This window comes from Peromyscus leucopus, chromosome X, assembly GCF_004664715.2.
Source record: "Peromyscus leucopus breed LL Stock chromosome X, UCI_PerLeu_2.1, whole genome shotgun sequence".
Lineage (NCBI taxonomy): Eukaryota > Metazoa > Chordata > Mammalia > Rodentia > Cricetidae > Peromyscus > Peromyscus leucopus.
The window spans coordinates 118,189,586-118,216,682 of record NC_051083.1 but is presented as its reverse complement, the minus strand read 5'-3'; the positions used below and the strand labels follow the sequence as shown (position 1 = coordinate 118,216,682).

General features: G+C 42.3%; 1 protein-coding gene across 2 annotated transcripts; it reads left to right on the top strand.

Moving 5' to 3' along the window:
- Positions 1-27,097, top strand: Mospd1 (motile sperm domain containing 1). Of its 2 annotated transcripts, XM_028887093.2 has the most exons (6): positions 7-159; positions 15,990-16,242; positions 16,346-16,421; positions 18,027-18,244; positions 23,932-24,093; positions 25,679-27,097. In XM_028887093.2, exons 2-6 carry the CDS (start codon positions 16,089-16,091, stop codon positions 25,708-25,710), a joined length of 642 nt encoding a protein of 213 aa, XP_028742926.1. In that variant the 5' UTR covers positions 7-159; positions 15,990-16,088; the 3' UTR covers positions 25,711-27,097. The 2 variants fall into 2 exon arrangements, with proteins under 2 accessions (XP_028742927.1, XP_028742926.1); XM_028887094.2 differs by lacking the exon at positions 23,932-24,093 and having other exon boundaries at positions 1-159.

Here is a 27,097-nt window from a genome sequence, read left to right as displayed (position 1 = left end):
CCTCTTCTCACCCACCCTCCAGTTGCGACTCATCCTCCTGGGCGGGGAGAGGTGGCAGTTGAGTCCTCCCGTATCCCAGCAGGCAGTGCAGTCTGGAGACGCTGACAAAGGAGCAAGGAGCAGTCGCAGCTGCTTTGCGAGGAAGCCACTGTTACTGAGGTGAGAGTCCCCCAATGTCCCGTCACCCACTTCCTCTGACTCGGGAGGAAACGTGGAACTTACGTAGCCGAGGCCCCCCGCGTAGACAATGCCCAGGATCCACAGCCAGAGCTTGGCTCCGTGACTGACAGCAGGGCTGCGCGGTGCCTGGCTGCGGTGGGTGGCTGGGACCGGGGAGCCGGTCCACCGCTCTCTGACTGCTGGTGGCCCTTCCGCAGGGTCGGGCCAGCAGATGTGTAGCTGCCCCTGCCTGGGCGAAGGCAGCCTCCCAAGCTTCCCGCTGCCTGCCTGGCAGAGTTCAGTTGCCCTGGGGATGCGGCTCTAGGGACAACTCTTTGGCGGACATTGCCTGGAGGGCTGCGGGAGGGAAGTCAGTCGACTACCCGGTTCGGGGTGACACTGTCCTCGCCCTTCCTGCAGTTTAGCCGGTCCCCCCAGGCGAGGAAGTGGGGGTGGGGGCTGGAGCCAAGCGTCCCGGGATGGCTTTGCCTGAAGGGACGTGAAAGGAGGTGGAGAAACGGGGAGGGTTGTGGTGGAAGCAAACGTCTTGGAATCATAGGGGAGAAAGGGGGTACGTGGCGTGTATCCTTACCCCTCCCTGGACCTCTGCATGGATCCTGACGGTTGCACCAGCTGCTCAGCTGTAAACAGGCTCACATGACCAGTTTCACATGGAGCCGGGCAGCGTGGGGAAAGAGCTGTGAAGGCTGGGCCCCAAGCAGGTGGGGCTGATGTCTTGAGGGTTTTAGTCTCCACCTAGACCTCAGCCTTTAAAGTTCGGTGGTTCCTCTTTGAGGAAAGTAACTGACATTTGTCTTTCTCCTGCTGAAGTAGCATGGCTGTCCCAGTAGAATTGAAGGAAATTTCACTTGGGAGAGCCACAGGGCAAATATGAAGTGAAAAGGGTCCTAAATTTTGTCCTTTAAGGAAACGAAGAGAAAGTAATCCTGAAAAATTCAAGTTCCCGAATTTTGCCTAAAAGGCAGTCCTGTTCGTTTGGAACGCATTTTGTTCTTAATGTGAATTCCAGACAGAAGGGGAAAGTCTACTCTTTTGGGAAAGGCACACATGGGATTTAACACATTCATAGTGATGAAAATCTTTTCCACACTTCCTGTAAGTATTGGGAAATCTCTTTGCCTATTAAATACTCCATTCAGGAAATTGAGTAAGGGGTAGGTAGACACCCAGCTTTTCGATTACACATATATTTGGTACAGATCAGTGGTGACTTTGGAAAACAGGAAACGACCAAATGTGTCTTTAAAGTTGTACGGTCTATACACTCAAACAGGATATGAGATTAAACTATTTTCTGAAGGATATGTAGAACTCACAAAACAACAATGGTTTCCTGACATGCTGGGGTACTTGAAATTTTAGAATTTTTCAAATCTGTGAGAAATGGTTGTGATAGATTCCCTTTACATATAGTATATAATCAAGTGTAATAGGCAGTATTTCAGTGTAGAGTAGTAAACCCTTAATAGGCAAAGACAGAAAATAGATACTACACCTATCTTCCTTAAATTGTTCATGTCTATTCTTCTTAAATACTATATACATATTTTTTTTCCTCATAAGGAATTTACATTCAAGCCTACTGTCTGAAAACATGAAATAAGAAACTACAAAACCCATCCCATTCCTTACTAAGCCCAATAAAAAAATTACAAGATGAGTGTGCTGGCACATGTCTTTAATCCCAGTACTTAGGTGGCAGAGGCAGGCAGATGGCTCTCTGTGAGTTGGAGGCCAGCTCAGTCTTCATAGAGAGTTCCAGGACAGGCAGAGCTACATATGGGATGTCTCGGAATATTGCTACTCTTCCATTTTGTATTTATTTATTTTGGTTTTTCGAGAGAGGGTTTGTCTGTGTATCCCTGGCTGTCCTGGAACTCACTCTGTAGACCAGGCCAGCCTTGAACTCACAGAGATCCACCTGCCTCTGCCTCCCCGAGTGCTAGGATTAAAGGTGTGTGCCACTACCACCATCCTACTCCCTTTTTTGTTTTTAAAAAAAATTTAAGATAAGCTGGGTAGTCTCCTGAGTTCAAGGCCAGTCTGGTCTACATAATGATTTCCAGAACAGCCAGAGCTACATAATACTTTGTGTCAAAACACAAAACAAAGTCAGGTGATTGGAGTCATAAGACTTTAATCCCAGCACTTGTGAGGCAGAGGCAGGCGGATCTTTGTGAGTTCAAGGCCAGCCTGGGCTACAGAGTGAGTTCCAGGAAAGGCACAAAGCTACACAGAGAAACCCTGTCTCAAAAAAAAAAAAAACAAACAAACAACCCCACATAAGACAAAACAAAAACCCCAAACCAAACCAAAAAAGCAAACAAAAACCCTAACAAAGCCAAAAAGGGGATTTAAGATAAAAAATAGGGAACATTTTAACCCCTCATAAAAGCTAGAAATGAAGATTGCCAATGATGTTCTAAAGGCTGTCTTGTCCTCTTTAGCAGTCTGGAGTAGCTTTCTCTGTGTTGTTTTGGTGCCTGTACTGGAACTTGCTTTGTAGACCAGGCTGGCCACGAACTCACAGAGATCCGCCTGCCTCTGCCTCCCAAGTACTGGGATTAAAGGTGTGTACCATCGCCACCCAGCTTGGGAGTATCTTTACTTAGAATAAATATATTAAGTGATTTATTCTTTAATTCCTCAATTTCTTCATCTCTATTACAAGGCTTTCGTTTTAATTTCTGTGGACCTCTCTAGCTCTCAAGTTACCTAAAAGTGTGCAGTTTGAGGTGGAGGGGTTGAGACAGTCTTATATGAATTCCTGTCTAGCCTGGAGCTCATGTAATCCAGGTCAGCTTCAAAGTCTAGACAATCTGTCTGCCATAGGCTCCCAAATGTGGGGGTACAGGTGTGAGGCACCATGTCTGGCTGGTGTGCAGTTGTGAACAGGGAGCTATTTTTGGACAAATGTGTTGGCCAAATAAGGCAAGATATTGTAGCAACTAAAAAGCATGAAATAACAAGAGGTGTCCAGAACCATGATGAAAATAGGAATTGTATCCTGCAAGGGTCTTGAGGCAGGTGGGTCTATGTGAGTTTGAGCCAGCCTAATCTACACTACCAGCTGGGTTACATAGGGACACTCCATCTCAAAAACCCCAAAGCCTTTTAGGAGGTCAATTAGCCATATAGGTTGACCCGTACCTGACTTGCTTTTCATCAGGTAATTGAAGATGGCCCCAGCTAAATCATGCCTCCCAAATTAGAAATAACAGCTCTGCTTGGCTTTCTTGACCTTCATGGTGTATGTAGCCCAAAAGCTAATTCTTTCATTCAGTTCCGTTCAAACTTCCTGCTGAATAAACCGGGTTCTGTGAGTTTAGTGCAGTGTTAAGAAATGAGGAGGAGGTTAACAGCCTCCTCCCTTCGACAGTTCCTGACTTTGATCAGCTGACCAGCGCCTGCTCTCTAGCCTTCTCACGGTCAGAATTTGTTTCTGTCAGCACACCATAATATTATCAGTCTCGGAGATTAGAACATATACTAGCTTACAGTGAGAGGCAGGATAAGCAAGTCGACTAGAAGGCTCCTTTACAAACCAGGACACCATTGCTCTTGACTATAAAGAAACACATAGAAACTGCTCTCAGCCTCCCTTTTTCTGGCGTTTATAAATTGACAGATTCAGCAAGACTACAGCTTTTATGTAAAAGCCACGTCAGTGACACATCTGTATGACTGTCCTTTAGTCACCTGAGTGACCTTTGGTCACTTGAAACATCTCTTAAATCTGATTCCATTCCTACTGCCTTAGCCCTGGCTTACACCATCTCCTCATGGCATAGACATCCATCAGTTCTTTTTGTCTTGTATCTACACTGCAGTCAGGTGTTGGAGTTGGACAGTCAATGGCCACCACTCACCCACCTCCAAACTCATCAGGCCAGTTTCTGTGGCTTAGAACTCCAGAGGTCTCCTATTGCTTGCAGCAGTGGTTCTCTACGTTGGTGAATCCCCGCTACCCAGACAGCTTGTTACAAACTTGACTCCCACCATTTTGGATTCCTGATTCAGTAGGTCTCAGGTGGGGACTAAGAATTTCCATTTCTGACAAGCTCCAAACGTAGAAAAGTTAATGATCTTCCACAATCTACCTCCAACTTACCTTCCCAGTTTTCCCTCTGCTTGTTACTATGCCCATACATATTTTTTTCTTTTCTTTTTCTTTATTCTTTCTTTTTTTTTTTTTTTTGGTTTTTCAAGACAGGGCTTCTCTGTGTCGTTTTGGTGCCTGTCCTGGATCTCACTCTGTAGACCAGGCTGGCCTCGAACTCAGAGATCTGGCATTAAAGGCGTGCGCCACCACCGCTTGGCCACCCATACCTATTTAAATCATATGAAGTGTGCTCACTGTGAAGTACCCCCTGTCCCTTTTAGGCCTCTGCACATTTTTCTTGCAATTAATCCTTTGCACTCCAGATATAGGCCATCAATTTTTGCTCTCAGAGCATAGTGTCAACTGGCATTTAAATATATGTCCTAATATCGCAATAACATCATATTCTAACACCTGTTGTATGTTTCTCTTGCTAGGCTGGGGTTTATGAAGGATAAAAATATTGTTTTCATCTTTTCTTCATGTTCCCTACCATAACTCCTGATAAATAATAAGGCTAATTATATGGTGAATGAATTAAAGATATTGTTATTTTGTTTTGTTTTGAGACAGGCTCTCACTGTGTAGCCTTGGCTAGCCCTGGCACTAGCTATGTAGATCAGGCTGGCCTCTAATTCAGAACTCCTTTTGCTTCTGCCTCCTGAGTGTTAGGCTCAATGATGTGCTCCCCCAAGCCTGGAATTAAAGATCTTAAAACTCCATGTGCCACATGTAGCAGCCTACATAGTCTATAAACTGAATTAATATAGATTTTTCTTTGCACATCTTGTAATAATCAAAGACACAACAATGTTGTAAATTGTGGAAATAATGCATATATTAAAATGGAGATATAAAACTGTCTTTGGTTTAGAGGGGTATTTTAGTGTGTGTGTGTGTGTGTGTGTGTGTGTGTGTATGTTTGAGGTTTGTTGTTGTTGTTGTTGCTTGAGATAGGGTCTCACTATACTATATAGGCTTAGCTGACCTAGAACTTACTATGTAGACCAGGCTGCCCTAAAAGCAATACAGAGCTGCCTATCTCTGCCTCGTGAGTTCTGGAATTAGAGTAGTATACCATCACACCCAGCTTTGTTTTCTTTTTGAGACAGGATCTTGCTATGTAAATCTAGCTGGTCTGGAACTCTCTATGTAGACCAGGCTGACCACAAGCTTGTAGTAACCCTTCTGTATCTATATGCCAAATGCTGGCATTGCAGGATTGTGCCACCATACACGGCCATATATTTACAAAAAGACATTTCTTTTCATGTGGTACTTGAGATCAATTCCAGTGTTTTATGCATGCTAGGCAAGCTCTCTACCACCAAGCCACACTCCCAGCCCTTTGAAAAGTTTTGTTTGCCTGTATATTTACTTATCTATTCATTTGCTTTTTTCTTTCTTTCTTTCTTTCTTTCTTTCTTTTTTGAGACAGGGTTTCACTCTAGCCCAAGCCGACTTAGAACTCATTAGGTAGCCCAGGTTAGCCTTGAATGCATCATTCTTCACTAATTTTACTTATTTTTGAGACAGGATCTTACTTTGTTGCCCAGGTTGGCCTAGATATGTAATGTAGACCAGGCTAACCTTGAACTCTCAGAGTTCTATTTGCCTGTGCATCTCAAGTGCTGGGATTATAGGCATTATACCACTAATTTTATTTTGATATGGGGTCTTGCTATGTGGCCCAGGCTGTCCTTGAACTTGTGATCTTCCTATATGAAATTTATAGGCCTGTCCCACTGCTCCTGACCAGGGTGTTCTTTTAAAGTCTTTTATATATACTACTTAGCTTTTATTTTTGAATGTGGATTAGTTCATGACTCTGTATGATTTGTAATAGTCAGCTCCACCAAGGAAGATAACATATTATACCAAAACCCTAAAAAATATGCTCTTGAATAACGGACATTAAATTATGAAGTGAGCATTATGATTTCATTTCTGGCATTAAAAGTCTGATAGGTGATGGTGGAATTCATATTTTATTGCTGAGTTTATGCCATGGAGGAGAAAGGGCTTTTATACTAAAGAGCCTAAAGTGGTAAAACTTAGTGCTCTTACCTAATTTGCATTTTTTCTCATATTTTGGCCAAGACTACCCAGTGTGGAGGACTAAGATAGCCCCTGCACTCAGATAAAAGGGGCCTGACTTAAAGGTGGAGCTGAAAACCAGAATAAATATCTAGAGCCAGAGACACGTAGTTTAAGTAGGTGGCCCTCTGTGGCTAAGCAGATGGCTCACTAATTCCTGCTGCCTGGGGGCTAGACTTTGAATAATACTGAACTTTTTTAAAACTCTGTTTGTTTTATGTGTATTTGTGTGTGTCTGAGTGTATGTATGTGCACTACATGTGTGCTGGTGTCTAGAGAAGCCAGAAGAGGACATTGGATCTCATGTTGACTGTGGAATTGCAGGTTGTTATGAGCCACCAACTGTGGGTGCTGGCAACTGAACTGGGGTCCTCTGCAAGCGCAACAAGTGCTCTTAACCTCTGTGCCATCTCTAGGCCCGTTCTTAACTGCTTAAATTGGGAACCATAGTACAAGAATCCAGAAGGACTGCTTGTGCCCTTCTGAGAGGCTCCATTTTCCCCAAAGCGGAGGGGATGAGAATATACTTTTACTGGAGTTCCCATGCTTGCCAGTAGCCCCAATGTTTGAAGTCTACAGTGTTGAAGTCTTCTGAAACTCCCCCGTCTGTCCCCGACGCTTATCTTTCCATTCCTCTGCTCAAGGCAAAGATAGGAAGACAGCAAATGATCAGAACTGTGGGCAATAGTTTGGACCAACAGCAAAGAGGGGGAAATTTCAATGTTGCCAGAAATGGTGGCATCCACCTGGGATCCCAGCATTCAGGAGGCAGAAGCAGGTGACCTCTAGTGTGAAGCTAGCCTGGGCTGCCTGTCAAGACCCTGCCTCAAACAATCAGGAGAAACCATTCAGGGTTGACATTGCTTTCTGTGGGAGAGTAGTTTGCAAACTGGTCACAAGGTAGTGTGCACACATAAGGTTTTCTTTCTAATTTTATTCAAGAATGTTCTGTACTTTTAGGAGAGGGTCAAGGACAAGGCAGTTTCCCATATCTCTTCTCAGCAGGACTGCCTGCCTTTATGGTCAGGGCCATGTGGGAGCTTCATGATTTATAAACACTGCTGGCGCAGATTGACTCTGAGGAGATGAAAGGGAAGCAGAAGTCAGGGGGAGAAGAGAGGCAGCTGGGAATGTGGATTCCTCCGTCTTTCCTCTCACCCTAGTCCGTGCTCAGCAGCCACCTATCTGTATGTAGTGCTGTCGTAGTTAGGGTTTCTTTCTCTTTTTGGTTTTTCGAGACAGGGTTTCTCTGTGTAGCTTTGCGCCTTTCCTGGAGCTCACTTGGTAGCCCAGGCTGGCCTCGAAGTCACAGAGATCCGCCTGCCTCTGCCTCCCGAGTGCTGGGATTAAAGGCGTGTGCCACCACTGCCCGGCTGTAGTTAGGATTTCTATTGCTGTGAAGAGACACCATGACCACGGCAACTCTTAGAAAGGAAAACATTTCACTGAGGTGGCAGCTTACAGTTCAGAGGTTCAGTCCATTACCATCATGGCAGGGAACATGATGACATACATGCAGGCAGATATGGTTCTGGAGAGGTAGCTGAGAGGTCTATATCTTGCAGGCAACAGGAAGTGGTCTGGGACACGGGAAGTTATCAAAGCCCCCAATATGATACACTTCCTCCAACAAGGCCACACCTCCTAATAGTGACACTTTCCTTTGGGTGCCATTTTCTTTCAAACTACCACAAATGCCTTTACCTACGATCCTTTGCCTGCCTTTTATGTAAACCGCACATTCCACGCATGCTCACAGATGAAAGAACTGATTATTAGTAGACACCTGTAGGAAAACCAATGACCTCAGTGTCTTCCAAGTGCCTGCACTGAACTTGGGTTTATCATGAATTTAGAACAAGATAAAAATAATGTGATACTAGGGCTAATATATAACTGAAGAGACCAAATATCAAGAGCATTAAAAATACGACATTGGTCCCAGGCATGGTAGCACAGGTCTGTAATCGTAGCACTTGAGAGGTAGAGAAGAGAGGATTAGGACTTAAAGGCTAGCCTGGGCTGCGTGAGACCCTGTCTTGAATACAGTCCTTATACAATGCCCTGGATTCAATATCTGGAAAAAGAAATAACACAGTGATAAATTAAATTTCGTTTGGGTCAGGCTACTTGAGACTAGGGTACATATAACAGAGTCATGAGGGTAGGACCTTCTAACTGAGATGCACAGGAGATAAATACTATAAAAGGGAGTGAGTGGACAATATAATTCTGCCTTTAATAACCTGTGCAACTCTGGGAAAATGTCTTAACCATCCTGGGCTTTTTTTTTTTTTTTTTAATCTGTGAGGCACTATAACATACTTTGACTTGGCGTACACTAGACTTTCGGACAACACCTTCATAAACTGATCTGCAGGAAGGCTTTTGCCAGTTTAGTGTATACTCTTTCCCCTGGATTTTTGCACTTTATCATTTTGTAATATGGAGTAGGGCAAGGAGAAAGTGTTACTCTCCCGGAAAACCATCCATCAAAGGTAAGCGGTGTGCTTCGTGATGCTTGTTGGCAATGCTCATGCTACTCTGCTGACCTGGCACTAATTCTTCCCTTATCACCCCTGCTTGGAGTTGGGGAGGCAACTTCTATCTTAGCCCAGATAAGTGCTGGATGGGAAAAGGGATATGAAAAGAAACACTAAACGGCTCAAAAGCAATTAAACACTTCTTTAATGTTGACAAGGAGGTGGCCTGTGTGTGATTCACGGGGAAACAAGGAAGGGCATTTTTAACTCACAAAGAGAAAGCCTCAAGATGCAAAGGATAAAATTTTCTAAGCCTTTATTCCAAGCTAATAAAATTCTTCCTCTGACCTGTGCCAACTAAATTCTCCTTAAAATTACAACAGCAGCTTAGCACTTGTCTGTGCGGTTATTTTTGACTTCACAGTAAGATTTGTGAATCATCTCACATTCCTCTTTTTGTTGTTGTTATTGGGGATAATCTCATTCTATAGTCCTCCTGCCTCAGTTTCCCTACTAGGATGGCCTTTGCTACCACATCTGGCTTAAAAGACTTGAAAAGTACATGTTTTTGTTATTTATTTATTTATTTACTTATTTGGGATGGGATCTCATGTAGACCATGCTGGTATGGAACTCCCTGTGTAGCTGAGGCTGACCTTGAACACCTGATCTCTTGCTTTAGACGGAAATGCTGGGTTTACAGGCATGTGTCATCAAGCCCAGTTTATCACTCATTCTTTTCTCTTTCCTTTGCATACAAATGATAGTATGTGCTTCACAAGGTACTCCTTGCTTTTCTCATTCAACTCTACATCTTTTGGTGGGGCAAAGCATGCTGGGAATTGAATGTAGGCCCTACCACTGAGCTTTATCCCAGACCTCTTTTTACTTTTTTCTCCCTCTCCAACTTTTTATTTGTGGTCAATCTTTTATTTGGTACTAGGGATTGAACCTGGAACTTCATACATGCTAGGCAAGTGTTCTACCACTAAACTATAGACTTTTTGTTTTGATACAGAGTCCCATTAAGTATCCAGACAAATCTTGAATTTGGTATCCTCCTTTTTTAATTTCCTGAGTAGCTGAGATTACAGTTCTGTGTTAGCAGGTCCAGCTTTATCTTACATTGTGAGGCTTGATTCATGTCTGGCTGCACAAAGAACTTTATTGTTTTGACAGGTATCTTGTATCTCAATGAGTGTGGATATAGCACACTTCAATAAATCCCTACTAATGGATAGCTGGGCTGTTTCCAGTCTTTTGCTATGAACTACTAGTTTATACTGAGTACCAAGGTCTTTTCACCAAGCTTCACATAAATCATCTCCTTTAAAACTTAACTCATCATATAAACGCTTTCATGTGTGTAACTTCACATAAAGTTGGCGGTGGTGGCGGTGGTGGATATATGTTCCAGAAATATTCTAAAAGTAAAATTAGTGGCTCTGAGGATATGAGTATTTCATTCTAGCAGGATAGTAGTTGTTGCAGTTTATATCCCCATCAGTAATATAAGAGTGGGCCTGATTTCTGATTTCTCTCAGAAAATGTGCTAACACGTTTTTTTTCCTAATCTGATATCCTTTTAAAAATGTATCAAAACATGGCTTTAGTTTATGTTTCTCTTGTTATGTTAAATTAAATAGCCTTTTGTAAGCTAAGTCCCTTTCCTATAAAATAATTTGCTTTTTTTGTGTGTGACAGACTCTCTCTCATGTTGTTTAGGCTGGTCTCAAAATTGCTGTACAAGTAAGGCTGACTTTGAATTTTTGATCCTCCTTTCTCCACTGCCCAAGTGCTGGGATTACAGGCCAGCCATGTGTACTTGTAAAAAGTTTATGTAACTAAATTTTTCAGTATTTCTGGGTTTAGTTTTATGCCATTGTTAGCCTGAGGTTTTTTTTTTTTTTTTTTTTTTTTAATTTTCTATGGTTTCTTCTAGCACTTTGGCTTTTCTTTCCCCTTTTAACACTTAAAGTCTCAATCTGTTTGGAATTGGCCATGGTATTAAGCAAAGGCTTAATTCAACTTTATTGTTTTCTAGATGGCTCTGCCTGGTTATGTCTTCTGTAAGTCAAAGCTGCTACCTTTTAATCCTAAACTCTTTCCCTCACAACTGAGTTTTAGAATGAGTCAGAGCATATTACTGAGTCATGTCAAATTTGGATCTTCCTAACAGCCAAGTTTCTCAAGAATCAACTTACGGAGCTCATTGTTGTATTGAAAAATATATAGCAAATTTCTGCGAGTGAATTATCCAAATAGCAATGTGTGTGACTTAGAGTAAAAGAGAGGAATGCAGAGCCCTGGGTGGCTTCTGCCTGTAGGCCCAGGACTTGGGAAGCTGATGCAGGAGTATGGCTGTGCAATTGAGAAAGAAAGTGGGAGTAGGGGTGGGGAGGAGTTGACAAGGATGGAAAGGAAAGAAAAATAGATTCCGAGAAAATATGTTAAATTATAATCACTTGAGTCAGATGCTTTTCAAAATATTCTTTCTCTTGTGAAAATATTTTGGTATAGTGCAGAGAATACTGGACTAGAAGGCAGGAAGCCTGATGATATTGGATTTTCTGTTTGTTTGTTTGTTTGTTTGTTTCAGGCTGGTCTATTCATAATTAAATATATCACTATGACCAATCATAGTAGGAAATACTTAGCACTTAGAGTCCAAGCAACACCTATCTAAGAGCTTATTAATCATTCAGTCTATGTAATTAATAAAAGTCTGGGTAATCTGTTATGAATTATACAAACATTAGATATTGTTACTCATAAAAATGTCAACAGGCTCGGTTAGCTTATTGAAAACCAAACTCAGGAACACAGCCAACGTTGTCATGAACTGTGTACACGCTCTGAAGTAGTGGAGAGAGCTGGAGGATTATCTGAGACAGCCTGGGGCTCGCTGCCTCCCCTCCTGCTTTCAGGCTTCCATGCCTTGGCATGTGCAGCTCGCTTGGTCTGAATGTCGCCCTCCTGGTGCTCATGTGTACACTTTCCGGGGTTTCTTTTTTTTTTTTTTTTCTTTTTTCTTTCTTTCTTTTTTTTTTTTTTTTGTTTTTTGTTTTTTGAGACAGGGTTTCTCTGTGTAGTTTTGGTGCCTGTCCTGGATCTCGCTCTGTAGACCAGGCTGGCCTCGAACTCACAGAGATCCACCTGCCTCTGCCTCCCGAGTGCTGGGATTAAAGGTGTGTGCCACCACTGCCCGGCTCTGGTTTTCTTTTTCTTTTTCTTTTCTTTCTTTTTTTTTTTTTTTTTTTTTTTTTTTTTTTTTTTTTTTTTTTGAGACCAGGTCTCACTTGTAGCCCAGAATAGCTTCGAATTGTTGGTCCTCTTGCTTCAGCCTCCAAAAAGCCTGAGACTACAGGGGTATACCACAACACCTCAGCTCCAGGGTTGAAATTCTTTTTTCCTTCTTTTCTTTTATTCTATTTTTGGGGTTTTTTTTTTTGTGTGTGTGTGTTTGTTTGTTTTGTTTTTGAGATGCGATCTTACTTATGTGCTCCACCTGGCCTAGAACTTGCTATATAGTCCAGGCTAGCCTCAAAATCAGAGAGGCACACCTGTCTGTGCCCCCTGAATGCTGAGATTAAAGGTGTGAATCACTATGCCCCAGTTTAGAGTGTCTTGATGGCAGGGCCTCTGTATGACTTCCATCTACATTTTTACATATGATGGTATCATATCCTATCTTGGTGAAAGTTCAGAAAGCCTCATTAATAATCAGAGCCCTGGCAGCTGATAAAACTAAATAATGTGTTCATTGGTTATAGTCCTCTTTCATTATATATGAAGCTCAACTCACAGTAATGGCTTGGAGCCTGCTTTAAAAATGTGTTCTACAGAATGAAAACTGGACATTTTCTTTTCTTTTATTTAAAAAAATTTTTTAGAGCCGGGCAGCGGTGGCGCACGCCTTTAATCCCAGCACTTGGGAGGCAGAGCCAGGTGGATCTCTGTGAGTTCGAGGCCAGCCTGGACTACCAAGTGAGTTCCAGGAAAAGGCACAAAGCTACACAGAGAAACCCTGTCTCGAAAAACAAACAAAAAAAAATTAAAAAAAATTTTTTTATTCATTTTACATACCAACCACAGATCCCCTCTCACCTTTCATCCTGCTCCCCCTGAGCCTTCCCTCCCACCCCTGCCCATTCCCCATTCCTTCCTCCAAAAGAGTAGGTAGGGCCTCCCATAGGGGACAGCAAAGCCCTGGTACATTCAGTTGAGGCAGGACCAACCCCTTCCCCCCCCCCCCAGCATCAAGGGTGAGCAAGGCGCTGCATGTTTTCTGAGTGTTAGCTTTTCCACTTTGTTGGGTTGGTTGGTTTTAGAGAGAGGGCTTCAGTGTGTTGCCCAGAAACATGAGCTTCAAATTTACAAGCAGTCTTCTTCCCTCAGTCTCCCAAGTGCTAGAGTACAAATATGCATCACCATGCCTGGCCCAATTTTGCATTGGATGGTGGTGGGGGTTCTGGGAGCCTTGAATTTTTTATTATTTTTTCTTGAGACAGAGTCTCATGTCACTCAGGCTGGTCTCAAACTTTCTATGTAACCAAGGAGGACTTTGAAATTTAATCTTCCCGCCTCTGCTTCTTTTTTGTAAACTTTATTCTTTTCTCATGGATTACATCCTTACCTCAGTTTCCCCTCTCTGTACTCTTCCCAATCCCTTCCCCCACTTTGCCTCTCCTCCAGATCAATTCCTTCTCCACCCCCGCCCACCAAAAAAAAGCAGCGCCCCAGGGATATCACCTGAATATGGCCTAACAAGATACAGTTAAGAGTAAGCACAAACCTTTATATTGAGACCGGATGAGGCAACCCAGTAGGAGGAAAAGGGTCCCAAGAGCAGGTAAAAGAGTCAGAGATAGCCCACTCCCACAGTTAGGAACCCACAAGAACACCAAGCTATGCAACCATAGAGTACATGCAGAGGACCTAGCCCAGACCCATATAGGGTCCATGGTTGTCACTTCAGTGACTGTGAGCCACTATAACCCTGCTTAGTTGATTCTGTGGGCCATGTTCTCCTGCTGTCCTTGACCTACTCTGGTTTCTACAATCCTTCCTCCCCTTCTTCTTCAGGGTTCCCCTTGCTCCTCCTAGTGTTTGACTGTGAGACTGCATCTGTCCCACAAGTTGCTGGATAACAATTGGGCTAGGCACTGATGTATGAGTGAGTACAGCACAGTATCATTTTTTTTTGAAGTCACGTTTGGTTCTATCCTGGGTCTCAGGACTGTCCCGCCTCTGGTTCCTGGCCCTCCCAGCAGTGTCAGGTGTGGGCTCCCTGGCATGGCGTGGGCCTCAAGTTGGACCAGTCATGGGTTGGCCACTCCCACAAGCCCTGTGTCACCATTGCCTCAGCACATCTTGTAGGCGGGACAGAGTGTAGGTTGAAGGTTTGTGTGGCTGGGTTGATGTCCCAGTCTTAGTGCAAGGATCCTTTCCTGATTAAAGAAGAGAGTATTGGGAGAGATGAATGGGATTGGGGAATAGGGGGGGGGGTAGAAACCTGGTTGCTGTGGAAACTCCTGCCTCTGCTTCTTCAATGCTGGGATTAGAGGCATGGGTCTCCCCAGTTGGTTTTATGCAATCCTAGGAATTGAAGCCAGTGTTCTGCGCATGCCAGGTAGGCCCTCTACCAACTGAGCCCCATCCTCAGACCGTGTGTTTTATGTTACTTTTAGGAGGTTTGCTAAATCCGAGTATTGATTACAGTGAGCTTAGGAAATAGAAGCAGAAGCATCACCTTTGACAGACAGAGCGCCTTCTGCCAGCTCCAGCTCCCTGGAACCCATGTAAGCCCAGCCCAGAAGGCGTCGTAAAGCGCCTCTGAAACTGGAACAAAGCGGCAGCGCTCCTGATCCCTGTGTCACTTGACGTCCGAGTGGAAGAGCAGGCCCCGGGGGCCAAAGAGCACTTACTCACTCGAATCTTCAAAGGAAACGCCAAGGACTGCTTAGCGAGGACGGCCAGTCAGCTCCCAGACAGCTTGGCTGTCTTGGTTTCAGTAGGAAGAAAAAGATGAAGAGAACCGTCTTCTCCATCCCTCTACACAGCACTATATAAATCATTGTTAATGTCAGTGTAAAAGGGATTCTCAAGTTTTCTACAAGAAATAATGGGAGGTTTCGGTTTTTGTAAAGGAGACTTTATTTTTAGTGTATGTGTGTGGGTATGTCCATGTGTATGGGGGTGTCTGAGGAGGCCGAAAGAGGACCTCAGATCCCCTAGAGCTAGAGTTACAGGTAGTTGTGAGTCATCTGAGGTGGGGTCTGTAAGCTAAACTCTAGTCCTCTAAAAGAGCAGGAAGTACTCTAAACAACTGAGCCACCTCTCCAGACCCTAATTTGGTTCCCAGCACCCACATAGACAACCTATAACTCCAACTTCAGGGCAGACAGGCACACACACACTCACACACAAATACACACAAATAAATAAAAATCAGTCTTTAGGGGCTGGAGAGATGTCTGCTCTTGCAGGGCATCCTGGTTTAATTCCCAGCACCCACAGCATCTCATAACTGTAGTCCTTCATGGCCTGGAACTCACTATGTAGACAAGGCTGGCCTGGAACTCACACGAGATTTACCTGCCCCTGCCTTCTGAGTTCTGGATTAAAAGCATGTGCACCACCACACCCAGCTTGCTTTAACTTTATTCTTTTCTTTCCTTCCTTCCTTCCTTCCTTCCTTCCTTCCTTCCTTCCTTCCTTCCTTCCTTCCCTCTCCCTCCCTCCCTCCCTCCCACCCTCCACTCTCTTTCTTTCTTTCTTTCTCTTTCTTTCTTTCTTTCTTTCTTTCTTTCTTTCTTTCTTTCTTTCTTTCTTTCTTTCTTTCTTTCTCTCTCTCTCTCTCTCTCTCTCTCTCTCTCTCTCTCTCTCTCTCCCCCCCCTCTCTCTCTCTCTGTGTGAAAGAGGGAGAGAGAGAGAGAGTTGGAACAGCTCACCTGACTTGGTTCTCTGTGGGACTCGTGGATGGAATGTGGGCCATCAGGCCTGGGATGGCATCAAGAATCTTCAGCCACTGAGCCACCTTGCTGTTCCCTAAATATGCAATTTTTGCAGAGTGACTGTAGATTGCTGAAAATTGGTATCATGCAGTTTCTTTTTCTCATTTCTAGATTGCCAAAATGGTTTGGAGTTTTTAACTGAATCTAAGAAAGTCCAAAATAGCTTTGAGGCGGTAAAAACAGAGCTGCAGCAAGGGGGATTCAGTGCCAATGCATCAACAAAAAAGACAACCAGAGTTAGTGGAAGGAAACCTTCCTGTTTTTGTGTTTCCCACGGAGCTGATATTTTATGCAGATGATCAGTCAACACATAAGCAAGTGTTGACTCTGTACAACCCCTATGAGTTTGCCTTAAAGTTCAAAGGTGAGTCTCCTAATCTCCAAATTTTAACCAGGTCCTACTAATTGTTACTTGTAAAAATGAATTGATTTGATCACACTAATTGCATTGTGACTTTTTCTTTCAGTTTTATGTACGACTCCAAATAAGTATGTTGTCGTCGACGCTGCAGGTGCAGTGAAGCCTCAGTGCTGTGTGGATATGTAAGTCACACTCATGTAACATGCTCTCAGTGTGTGGGTATGTGTGTCTGAACTTCAAAATGGGCTTCTCACAGCGATTCTTTAATAAGTTCTCATTGTTTCGGTTGAGGCAGTGATGTTTATGGTCAAGTTCTGGCTTATTCCTTTAAATTTCTCCAGCTATAATAGAAAATGTAGCTTTCTTTGAGACATCCTGCTATTATAGTGACATTTGTGAAATGAATAAATACTACATTCTAGAACAATCACAGTATAAGATCATCTGAAATGATTCGGCTAATACGCCTGGAGTTGAATCTATGCAGGCAGCAAGTGTGGCTGGCTGCTCATCTGTAAAAGGTGATCTGAGTGCTTCCAGATAATTTCACTGTGGAGTGTCAGATGATTGTTTGTTCAAGCTGTTCAGATTGAATTTTTCCTTTAGAAACTAGTGGTGACCAAATGAATCCACTTGGCCAGCCCTTAATTTAAGCTACCAAGTCAGCTGTATTTGTCCAAGTTTTCTATGAGAGGCAGCCTTTTCCTCAGCTCAAAGCCATAGAGCAGTGGTTCTCAGCCTGTGGGTTGCAACTCCTTTGGCAAATCTCTATCTCCAAAAATATTTACATTACATTCATAACAGTAGCAAAATTACAGTTATAAAGTGGCAACGAAATAACTTTATGGCTGGGGGTCACCACAACATGAGGCCCTGTATTAAAGGGTCGCAGCATTAGGAAGATTGAGAACCACTGCCGTAGGTGAAGTGTCTTTTTAGAGCAGATTTTTGCACATTGCTTTGGGTTGTCATTCAGTGCACAATAAGCAAGGATATTCCAAAGAAATATAGTCTTACCAAATAAGCACACTACCCTTGACCTAATTGTTTTTGCATTCCCTCAGAAGAACCAGGCACAATAAAGGGAATATTTCTTACTTCAATCACAAATAAGTAACAATGGGAATTTATTATGTTTGTGAGGAAGAAACTTTTTGGTTTTTCGAGACAAGGTTTCTCTGTGTAGCTTTGCGCCTTTCCTGGAACTCGCTTTGGAGACCAGGCTGGCCTCGAACTCACAGAGATCCGCCTGCCTCTGCCTCCCAAGTGCTGGGATTAAAGGCATGCGCCACCACCGCCCGGCTAGGAAGAAACTATTTTATGTGTTCCAATTTAGGAAAGAAATCTTCAATAGATATACAGAAAAAATTCACTGCTAAAGGCAACTTTCATCATTCTTTACTCAAGACTTGATTCTGGGCTGAGGGCATAACTCAATAGGAGACTGCTTGCTTATTCAGCATATTTGAGGCCCTGGGTTCAGTGCTCAAGCACACACACACACACACACACACACACACACACACACACACACACAGACAAGACTCTTATTCTGTGTTTCAGAATGTATACTTTCATCTAATAGTTCACAATTGCCCATTTTTTTCTTTAGACTATATGATTAATTTTTTTCAGCATCATTAGCAAATTGTGAGTATTTAGTTATAGTCAGAAAAATTATTTTTACCCTATTGAAATTTCTGATGCCTTCTGTTTGGTAGGTCCCCAGACACCTAAACAGACTTTGTAATTATTTATTATTATTGTTATTGTTTTGCTCTTTTCAGTGTGATTCGTCATAGAGATGTTCGATCCTGTCACTATGGCGTGATAGACAAATTCCGCCTCCAAGTTTCTGAGCAAAGCCAGAGGAAGGCTTTAGGAAGGAAAGAGGTTATTGCTACTCTTCTCCCATCTGCGAAAGAACAACAGAAGGAAGAAGAGGAGAAAAGAATAAAGGAACATTTAACCGAAAGCGTATTTTTTGAGCAGTCGTGTCAACCAGGTAGCATTGTTTTTTAAAGCCCCTTAAAGCACTGTAGACTTCCAACTGTAATCATGGAGCTAAGACTACTAGCAAGATAACCACTTTCAACCTAGTCAGCAAATGGAGCTTCAGGGAAGAGCAGAGTGCCCGCTACAGTAGGTAGAAGGAGAGATGATTGCCATCTTAGGCTTTGAAATGTATGAAATGCCATATATCTCTAGTATATATAAACTTAAAGAAGGTGGGTACCAACTTTATAATACCAGTACAATTTAGCAATTATATACTATTGTTTCTATGACTTTCCTATATCCTTTTTCATTTAATTAGTTTAAAGGAGGAGAGAGGTTCATTTTGGCAATAGGCCAAGCTTAGTATGCTGTTCATATTATTTTGAAAAAAAATCTCATTAAAGTTGAAGTTAATTAAACTAAGTAGATTATAATATCCCCTGTGGGCTATTAATTGAATCCCTCTCCATTCCTCATTTCCTTCCAGCTTAGATACTCAGAATCGCTATGATATATATTTTCAACACTGACACTCTCCTCATATCCAACTTGCAGACAGCATTCCCCTTTTTTTCCAACGTCTAATGATTGTCCTCCAGTCCTGTTAGAAGAGTAGGGAGATAAAAGTTTCCATAGACAAACAAAGGACTTTTCAGAGCATGAGACATGAATGTGGTACTAGCTGTCTGTAAAACTGAAATGTAAAAGTCAGGAGTGGTGGTACATGCTGGTAATCCCAGCCTGCTAGAGGCTGAAGCAGGAGGATTTCCACAAATTAGTGAGACTCTATCAAAACAGAGAAAGGGCTCGGGACGTGACTCAGTGGTAGAGCATGTGCCCAGCTTGAGCAAGGCCCTAGGTTCCATCCCCAACAAAAACAAAGAAAAAAACCATTTTGTAAATATAGTATGTGTATATGAAGTTAAAATAAATTAAAACTAAAAAGTAAATTAAAACAAAGGTAGAAAGGAAAGACACTGAAGCTTATATTGGGGATATTTTATAAATGTCCTTGTCATTATATCAACCGTCTATCAATATGTTCATCTTCAAATATTTATTGTAGAAGACAGGAAGTGCTATCTTTTTGGTATGGCTCTGAAGTTTTTCCATTCTGCACAGGGAGTGCCTAGACTGCTTAATCCCAGAACTATGGACTAGGTATTAGCTTCCTAGCAGTAACTGTCTATTGACAGGGTCATCTTTTTATCTTTGGATGAAAGAGAACATTTGACTGGTGTGGTGCTCCCAGGCCTTTTAATCTCAGCCCTTCCTTGGTAGGTGATGGAAGGTAGAGTCGATAGGATTAGGGGTTTGGAGTGGTCCTCAGGCAGGGGACAACGTGTAGGACTAGGTGCTTCCCTTTGACCGTGTAAATCCCAGGGACGGACGCAGGTCATCAGGCTTGGCAGCCGGCTTGCTGACAGTCATCCTCTGTTAGAGAGTGTGAGGCCAGCCTGGGCCACATGGGAACCTGCTCCCCCCAAATAACAGACTACACAGCACTAACCAATTTCCAAAAGAAAAAAGCCACCTGCAGTTTCATATACTTAACAAGTTTGCTTATGTAAGTGTTGCCTGCATAATAAAAATAGTTTTATATTTTATGGATCTTTTCATGTAATAAAAATAAACTGTAAAATTAAGAGAAATACATAAAATATGCTTTCATAAAATACTAGCCAAGGCTATTAAGGACATTTTTAAAAGGTAGAGCTGAATATTGGTAGATTTTTCTTAATTACATGCATTAATAACGAACTGCAAAGGCTTTATCACACACATTGGAGTCTGCACCTTCTGGCTTCAGAAAATGATGTTCTGTATTATTGTTTGTAAAAATAAAAAGCTGAAAGTGACCTGAAAGACCATCAGTTGAGAATTGACTATGGTATGACTGTTGAGGAAATGGAATGTCAGGCAGGCATTCACACGGATCTGTCAGAATGAAGTGCAAAAGCTTCATCAATATGGGGCTGGCGAGAGGGCTCGGCACCTAAGAGCACTTGCTGCTCTTCCAGAGGAGCCAGGTTGGATGCCAAGCACCCACGTGGTGGCTCACAACTGCCTGTAGCTCCAGTTCCCGGGGATCTGACACCCTCTTCTCGCCCCCATACTCACCAGGCACACATGTGGTACATAGCCATATATACAGGTGAAACACTCATATCCATAAAATAAAAGTAATTAAATCTTTTCCAAAGTTTCAAGTACCTTAGGAAAGGGAGAAAGCAGTGATATATATATATATATATATATATATATATATATATATATATATATATTTGTACATTTTTGTCTTTGCATGTGTAAGATATGTATATGTGGGCGGTTCTGTGTGGATGCAGGTGTATGCACGACATAGTATATGTATGGTTAACCTCAGGGGTCAGTCTACCTTGTTTGAGGCAGGCTCTCTTATTCACAGCTGTGTTCAGCAGGTCTCTGCCTCCCACCTTGCTGTTGGGATTACAGACAAATTTGTTGTGTCCAGCTTCATGTAGGTTCTAGGAATTCAAACTCAGAGTCTTCATATTGATTCAGCAAGCACTTTATCCATGGAGCATGTTTCCAGCCCCTATTTTACATGTTTATGTGGGCATTATAAAATCTGAAAGTTGTCAGTGCTATCTATAGGAAGAGATGATGGAGGACATTGTTTTGTCTTTATTATTTTTCTTTGAGACAGGGTTTTACTCTGTAGACCCCAGTTACTCCTGATCTTCCCACCTCTATCTCCCAAGTACAATTATAGCTGTGTGCCGCCACACCCAGATTGAAATTTCAAGGCTAGCCTCAAACTCACTGAGTCTTGCTATGTAACCCAAACTGCCTGCAATCTGCTATGTAGAGCAGCCTGGCCTTGAACTTACATAATCTTCCTGCCCCTGTCTCCCAAGTGCTTGGATTACAAGTGTTTGCCACCACACCCTGCTCTTTGAAATCATCTTTATTTCAATTTGCAGTCGATGGTGTAGTTGTTATATTTTCCTTAAAATCAGTCTTGCAATCGATGTAAATACACAGATTTTTTGCTTATGAACTAAGGGTTTTTAAAGTTATTTATGCTATTGTTTCATCTCAAGCAATCATTGCTATGAAATTTGACTTTGTTTTACCTATTTAGCTTTGGTGAAGTTCAATTAAATTTCACAATAGCTAAGGTATTAATAATTTAGAAAAGTTCCACTTAATAATAGAATGAACAGCATTATTTCATTAATAAAACACAAATTGTGTTGCTCTTGGCTATTCCTTTTAATGAAAGGAAGATTAGTGGGGAAAGGTACATGGTAGAAAAATGCTCTTACTGGGTTATTAGTCAGGGTTCTCTAAGGAACAGAACTGATAGAATGAACTAATTTATATAAAATCTGCTATATATTATAGTGTATATAGTATATGTATACATATATGTATATGTATGTATATGGATTAATTAGGGTGGCTTGCTGTGGTCCAAGTAGTCTGACAAAGGCTGTTTCCTGAGAGAAGGGCCAAGGATCCAGTAGCTGTCCAGTCCTTGAAACTGGATGTCTCAATTGTCCCAATCTGGTGCTGGAGTACCAGGGTCATCCGAGAGCTGCCAGTTTTCAGTCACTGTTGGAATCCCGAACAAGTAGGTTATAACACCATCAAAAGAATGGGTCAGGCAGGATACGTGAGCTTACCAATGAGTGTGAAGGCAAGCAGACAGAAAGCATGGGCCTCCTTCTTCCAAGTCCTTTTATGTGGGATGCCACCAGAATGCCTGGCGCAGATTTAGGGTGTATCTTCTGACTTCAAATGATCTGGAATTAGGGTGGGTCTCCCACCTCAAATAATCCAACCAAGAAAATTAACTCAATAGTATAGCTGCTTGAATTTTAGTTACTTTCAGATGTAGTCAAGTTGGCGACCAAGATTAGCCATCACACTGGGTTTCTTTAAAAGATGGATATAATAAAATATGGATATATATCTATATCTATATTATAGATATATACTCAGAACTGTGTCACATCAAGCTTGACAGCAGGTGTGTGTGTGTGTGTGTGTGTGTGTGTGTGTGTGTGTGTGTGTGTGTGTGATTTTCCAGAGGTTCTGGGTCAAATTCAGATCCTCATGTTTGTACAGCAAGCACTTTTCCCAATGAGTCATCTTTCTAGCCCTGGATTTATTTTTGAGACAGCCTCACTAAGTTGTCCAAGCTGGCCTTATAGTTTCAAATCTCCTGCCTCAGCATCTGGAATAGTTGGGATCACTGACTTGTGCCACCATTTCCTCTGGAAATACATAGGATTACAGGTGTGAGCCACTGTGTTTGGTCATATTTTGTTTTTATTTTAAGAATATTCAACATGAGATTAAAGTATGCTATCTATCATAGGCTGGCCTTGAACTTATGATCCTCTGACCTCAGCCTTCTGAGTGCTAAGATGATAGGCCTACACCACTACATCGGGTTCTCAACTAATTTTTAGGTGTATAAAAGAGTATTGCATTTTTTGTTGTTTGAGACAGGGTCTTACTAGGTAGTCTTGACCATCCTGGAACTCGATCTGTAGCCCAGGCTGGCCTTGAACTCACAGAGATCCACCTGCCTCTGCCTCCTGAGTGCTGGGATTAAAGGTGTGTGCCACCATTACCACCCAAATATAGTGTTGTTAAATATAGGTCCCATGTGACAGAGTGTATCTTTAGACATGTACATCTCATAGGATTGAGACTTGTGTCAAACTGAATTACAGCTCCCATTAGTCTCTTCTCCCAAGTCCTGGGAAGCCACAATTCTCTCTGATTCTTTGAGTTTGACTATTTAAAATCCCCAATTTGTCCCAGGTAGCCCATTATAGACTGAACATGTTATCTGTGGAAAAAGCATTGACTACACAATCCATTGCAGGGTGTCGGTGTTTTCCTCTTGGGATGGCTATGCCAACAGAATGCTGTAGCTCACTGCCAAGGCCCAGTATCCTAACTTTCATACCATATGCCAATCGAAAGTCACCATTTGGGGTGTGTGGTTTCTGTTATGCCTATTACATGCCCACCAGTGTCAAGTTGAGCCATCTTAAATCAGGACTTCCTGGGATAGCCAAGTAATCCCCTGGTGTACAGGAAGAAAATGTTGAATGTCCATTCATTTCTAGCACATTCTTTTAGAACTGTCTGTCTGCTTTCTCTTTGGTGTACATACTAGTATAGTAGCCATCCATACAGTTGAAAACCATTCTTGATTTGGTGGCACACGACTTTAATCCCAGCACTGGGCAAACAGAGGCAGGTGGATTTCCGTGAGTTTGAGGCCAGCCTGGTCTACATATTGAGTTCCTAGACAGCCAGGACTACAAAGAGAGACCAAACAAACAAAGGTAAATGTAAAGGTATTTATGATACACACTTGAAAGACTATTTTCTGCTGTAGACTACAGTCAGGGGGTTGGGGAATTTGTAATCACTGTTCTTTTCACGACCTCCCTTTGCCATTTAAGGAGGCCGATGCATAATGGCTGGGGGTCAAATGATAGGCTTCCATATAAGTGCAACATGGAGGTCCCCATGGGATTACAGTAGTGGCGAAGGGTTGACAGAGACAGCTGAACCACAGTCCTCATGAATGCTGACCACTCTCTGTGGAGGGACTTCTGACTTTCATCTTCTATTGGTTATAGCAGCAAGCTCAGAGATTATCTTCTTCTTCTCTTAATACAGAAAACAGAACGGTCTCTTCAGGACCTAGTTTGCTAACTGTCTTCCTGGGTGTGATCTGTATTGCGGCCCTGATGCTGCCTACGCTGGGGGATATGGAATCGCTGGTGCCTCTCTACCTCCACTTAAGTGTGAATCAAAAATTAGTGGCTGCTTATATCTTAGGTAAGGGTTCCGCAGATGCTTTGGTACTGATCTGAGGGGTTACTGGTTTCCAGTGTTATCAAATATTTATAAAACACATGCATTCAAGTTGGGCACGTGTAATGGGGAGTTGGAGGAAGGAGAATGAGGAGTTCCGAGTCATCTCACCTCATAGAGGAGATAAAGTCTTTAAAAAGTCTTTCCTTTCCTCATGTTCTCCTGACACCTCTACCCGCATGCCATTTTTTCCTTGGATTGGCACTCTGTTCCTTGGAGTGCTCTTTTGTTCCACTCTTCTTTTCCTGAGACAAGGTCTTGTGTAGCCCAGGCTTTCCGTGACCTCCTGACCTTCCTCGCCCTGCTCACCTCTCCAGTTCTGGGATTGCAAGCATACACCACCACACTGGGCTTTCTTTTTTTACTTTTATTTGTTTGTATATGTTTCGTTTTTTTGGTTTGTTCTAGGAATCCTCCTGTTTCTGCCTCCCAGAAGCTGGAATTACAGGCATGTGTGTGCCGTCATACCTGGATTTCTGTTTTGCTTTGCTTTTTTTTTTTTTTATTTCAGAATTGCTCTTTCTCCTCTCTCCTTGTATTCCTGTTCCTCCCTGTTCCTCCCCCTTATCCCTCAACCATCCACCACATTGTCAGGAGGTCGGTTTCTCTTCTACTTCAGTTTCACGGTGTCTCTCTACTCTAAAGATCTCCATCGGTCCCCGAAGTCCCTGGGATAACGTGTGACAGCACAGTTTGGCCTTTACAACGGTACTGTCTTACAAACCTCCCGGAGCTCTTTTCTAGCTCTTCTGCTTCTTCCTCCAGTAGAACCTGCTGACGGAGTCACTGAGGCCAGAAAAATCTCATCTGGAATTTCTGGGCCTCTTGATCATGCCATACCCTTTCTTGAAATGTCCGCCTTTGTTCTGTATCTTCTTTCCTGTCCATCTTCTGAGATTTAGCTGGTGTTCTGTTGGGAGACAGTGTTTCTGACTGCTTCAGTCCTAGGCAGTCATCTTCCTTCACTGTGCTCCTCTTTATTACTTCCCGACATTCATATAAGACTGAGCATTCAAGCCAGTCTGCTGACGCACGCCTTTAATCCCAGCACTCGGGAGGCAGAGGCAGGCGGAGCTCTGTGAGTTCAAGGCCACCCTGGTCTACAGAGGGAGTTCCATGAGAGGCCTTGTCTCAAAAAAAAAAAAAAAAAGTGAGTGGCAACATTGTACTGCTGTGTCTTTGTGGCCCTAAAGCCCTGCCATAAATAGGCTGTTGAAGTCTGCTTGGTTTTTCAGACACTTTTAAATGGCATGTCTGCTGTTATTACGGCTGATGTGACTGGATAAAGTAGGAGGTATGTTTGATAGTGAAATTAGCTATGACCAGACATAAGTGATTTCATTAAATCTATCCAGTGACTGCCTATTGTTGTAAATTGGATTTCTTCTGTATAATATCAACTAAATTCAAGTCGACTTAGAGTTTTTGGTAGAGTGCCAGCCTGTGGCACTATATTTTATTTGCTTGCCGAGCCCCAAACAATTGTTATTGAGTGGTAGATTTGGTAAAATGCATTTCTCTAACTGTCCTCCATTTTTTTCCCTTCCAGGTCTTATCACAATGGCTATACTTAGAACATGAGCAAGGATTACAACTGACTTCTGAAGTAAATTTATCTTAAATATGAATGTGGACTGCCTTTTATCTCTATTTCACTCCATTAACACACTACAAATTATGAATGATTTCAAGTAACTGCAAATGTATAATATATATTTTCAATTAGTCTCTAATTTTATTTAAAGGACTCTAGCACTTTATGTTCCAGACAACAAAAAGATACTTCCGAGTGATACAGAGGGAATTATTGGAAGACATTCTTTTAAAAGCTATGCCTATTGTGCGAACAACTTTAAATGTTATTTTTCATCTTTTTTTTGTCTAATTCACTTTGATAAGGGTCATGGGTCCTTCAAAGTATAAGACCTAAATGAGCAACTGCACAGTTGAAAATGAAATGACATTCATTGCTAGACACATGCATCAGCATTACTATGTAAATCATGCCTCCCTCCCTCGGTCATTGAAAGGGGTTGCTATAGTGGTTTTCAAGCAAATTTGTTCCAAGCAGTGTGTGAGAGGCTCCAGAAAGCAGGGGACTTACTGGGGGGGGGGCACACTTACCTTAGAGTCTCACAGAAGACAAGATGGATGTAAGGCATCTTGTGAACTGCAGAACAGGTTGTGGTCCAGACACCAGGCACCTCATACAAGTAAACTGGCTTCTCTGTTTGGCCTGAGAGTTCTAAAGGAAGGTAGACATTTTTTAAAATTACGTTGTTCTTCCTGGCTTTACCTCGGGTTCCCCCTTCGTGTTATTAAGGGGAAAAGCACCTTTTGGTTTCCCCCAAGTCTCTTGCTTGCCTGAATGTAAGTGACTTGCTCTGACTAGGAAAGTCCGATAACAGTTTCCAAGGACATGATTTTTCACCTTCAAACTCTAAGCCAAGTAGAGAAAGCCCTAGATACCCGTGTCTATTTTGTATCAGTCACTGAGACATTTTTTAAGTTTTTATTTATGAAAATAATTTACCAAAAAGTCCCCTAAGCACAACTATTTCCATTTCTTTATAGCATTTTCTGACCTCTGACATCTGTGCAGTTTTAACTGTTCTTGTCACAGCAACTGATCTTTTTTGTCTTAGGATTTTTATCTGAAAGCACAATGCATTAAGTCTCTTGAAAATCCATTTCTCTTCCAGCTCTTTTTAATAAACTTTATGCACTGCTAATGTAGCATTCTCAAGGAATATATGTAAACACAAATGTATGCCTGAAGTTGATTTTTTGCAGGAAACAGTACTCTGCTTCTAGAAGCTTTTTGTCTAGTATTTCATAGGGAATCATTGTTTAACCATTTATGGAGCATAAATCATCCAGTGGATCATGTCTGTACATTGTATAATGACTGAAAAGCACATAAGTGTAATCAACTTTGAGCTCATAAAAACATGTTTGTGAGGCTCTC

Bases quoted from the DNA above. Each gene is read 5' to 3' on its own strand.
- Mospd1 (XM_028887093.2), top strand. From the start codon at position 16,089: ATGCATCAACAAAAAAGACAACCAGAGTTAGTGGAAGGAAACCTTCCT. The intron at 16,422-18,026 runs GTAAGTCACACT...TGCTCTTTTCAG, and splicing joins CCTCAGTGCTGTGTGGATAT to TGTGATTCGTCATAGAGATG. The intron at 24,094-25,678 runs GTAAGGGTTCCG...TTTCCCTTCCAG, and splicing joins AGTGGCTGCTTATATCTTAG to GTCTTATCACAATGGCTATA.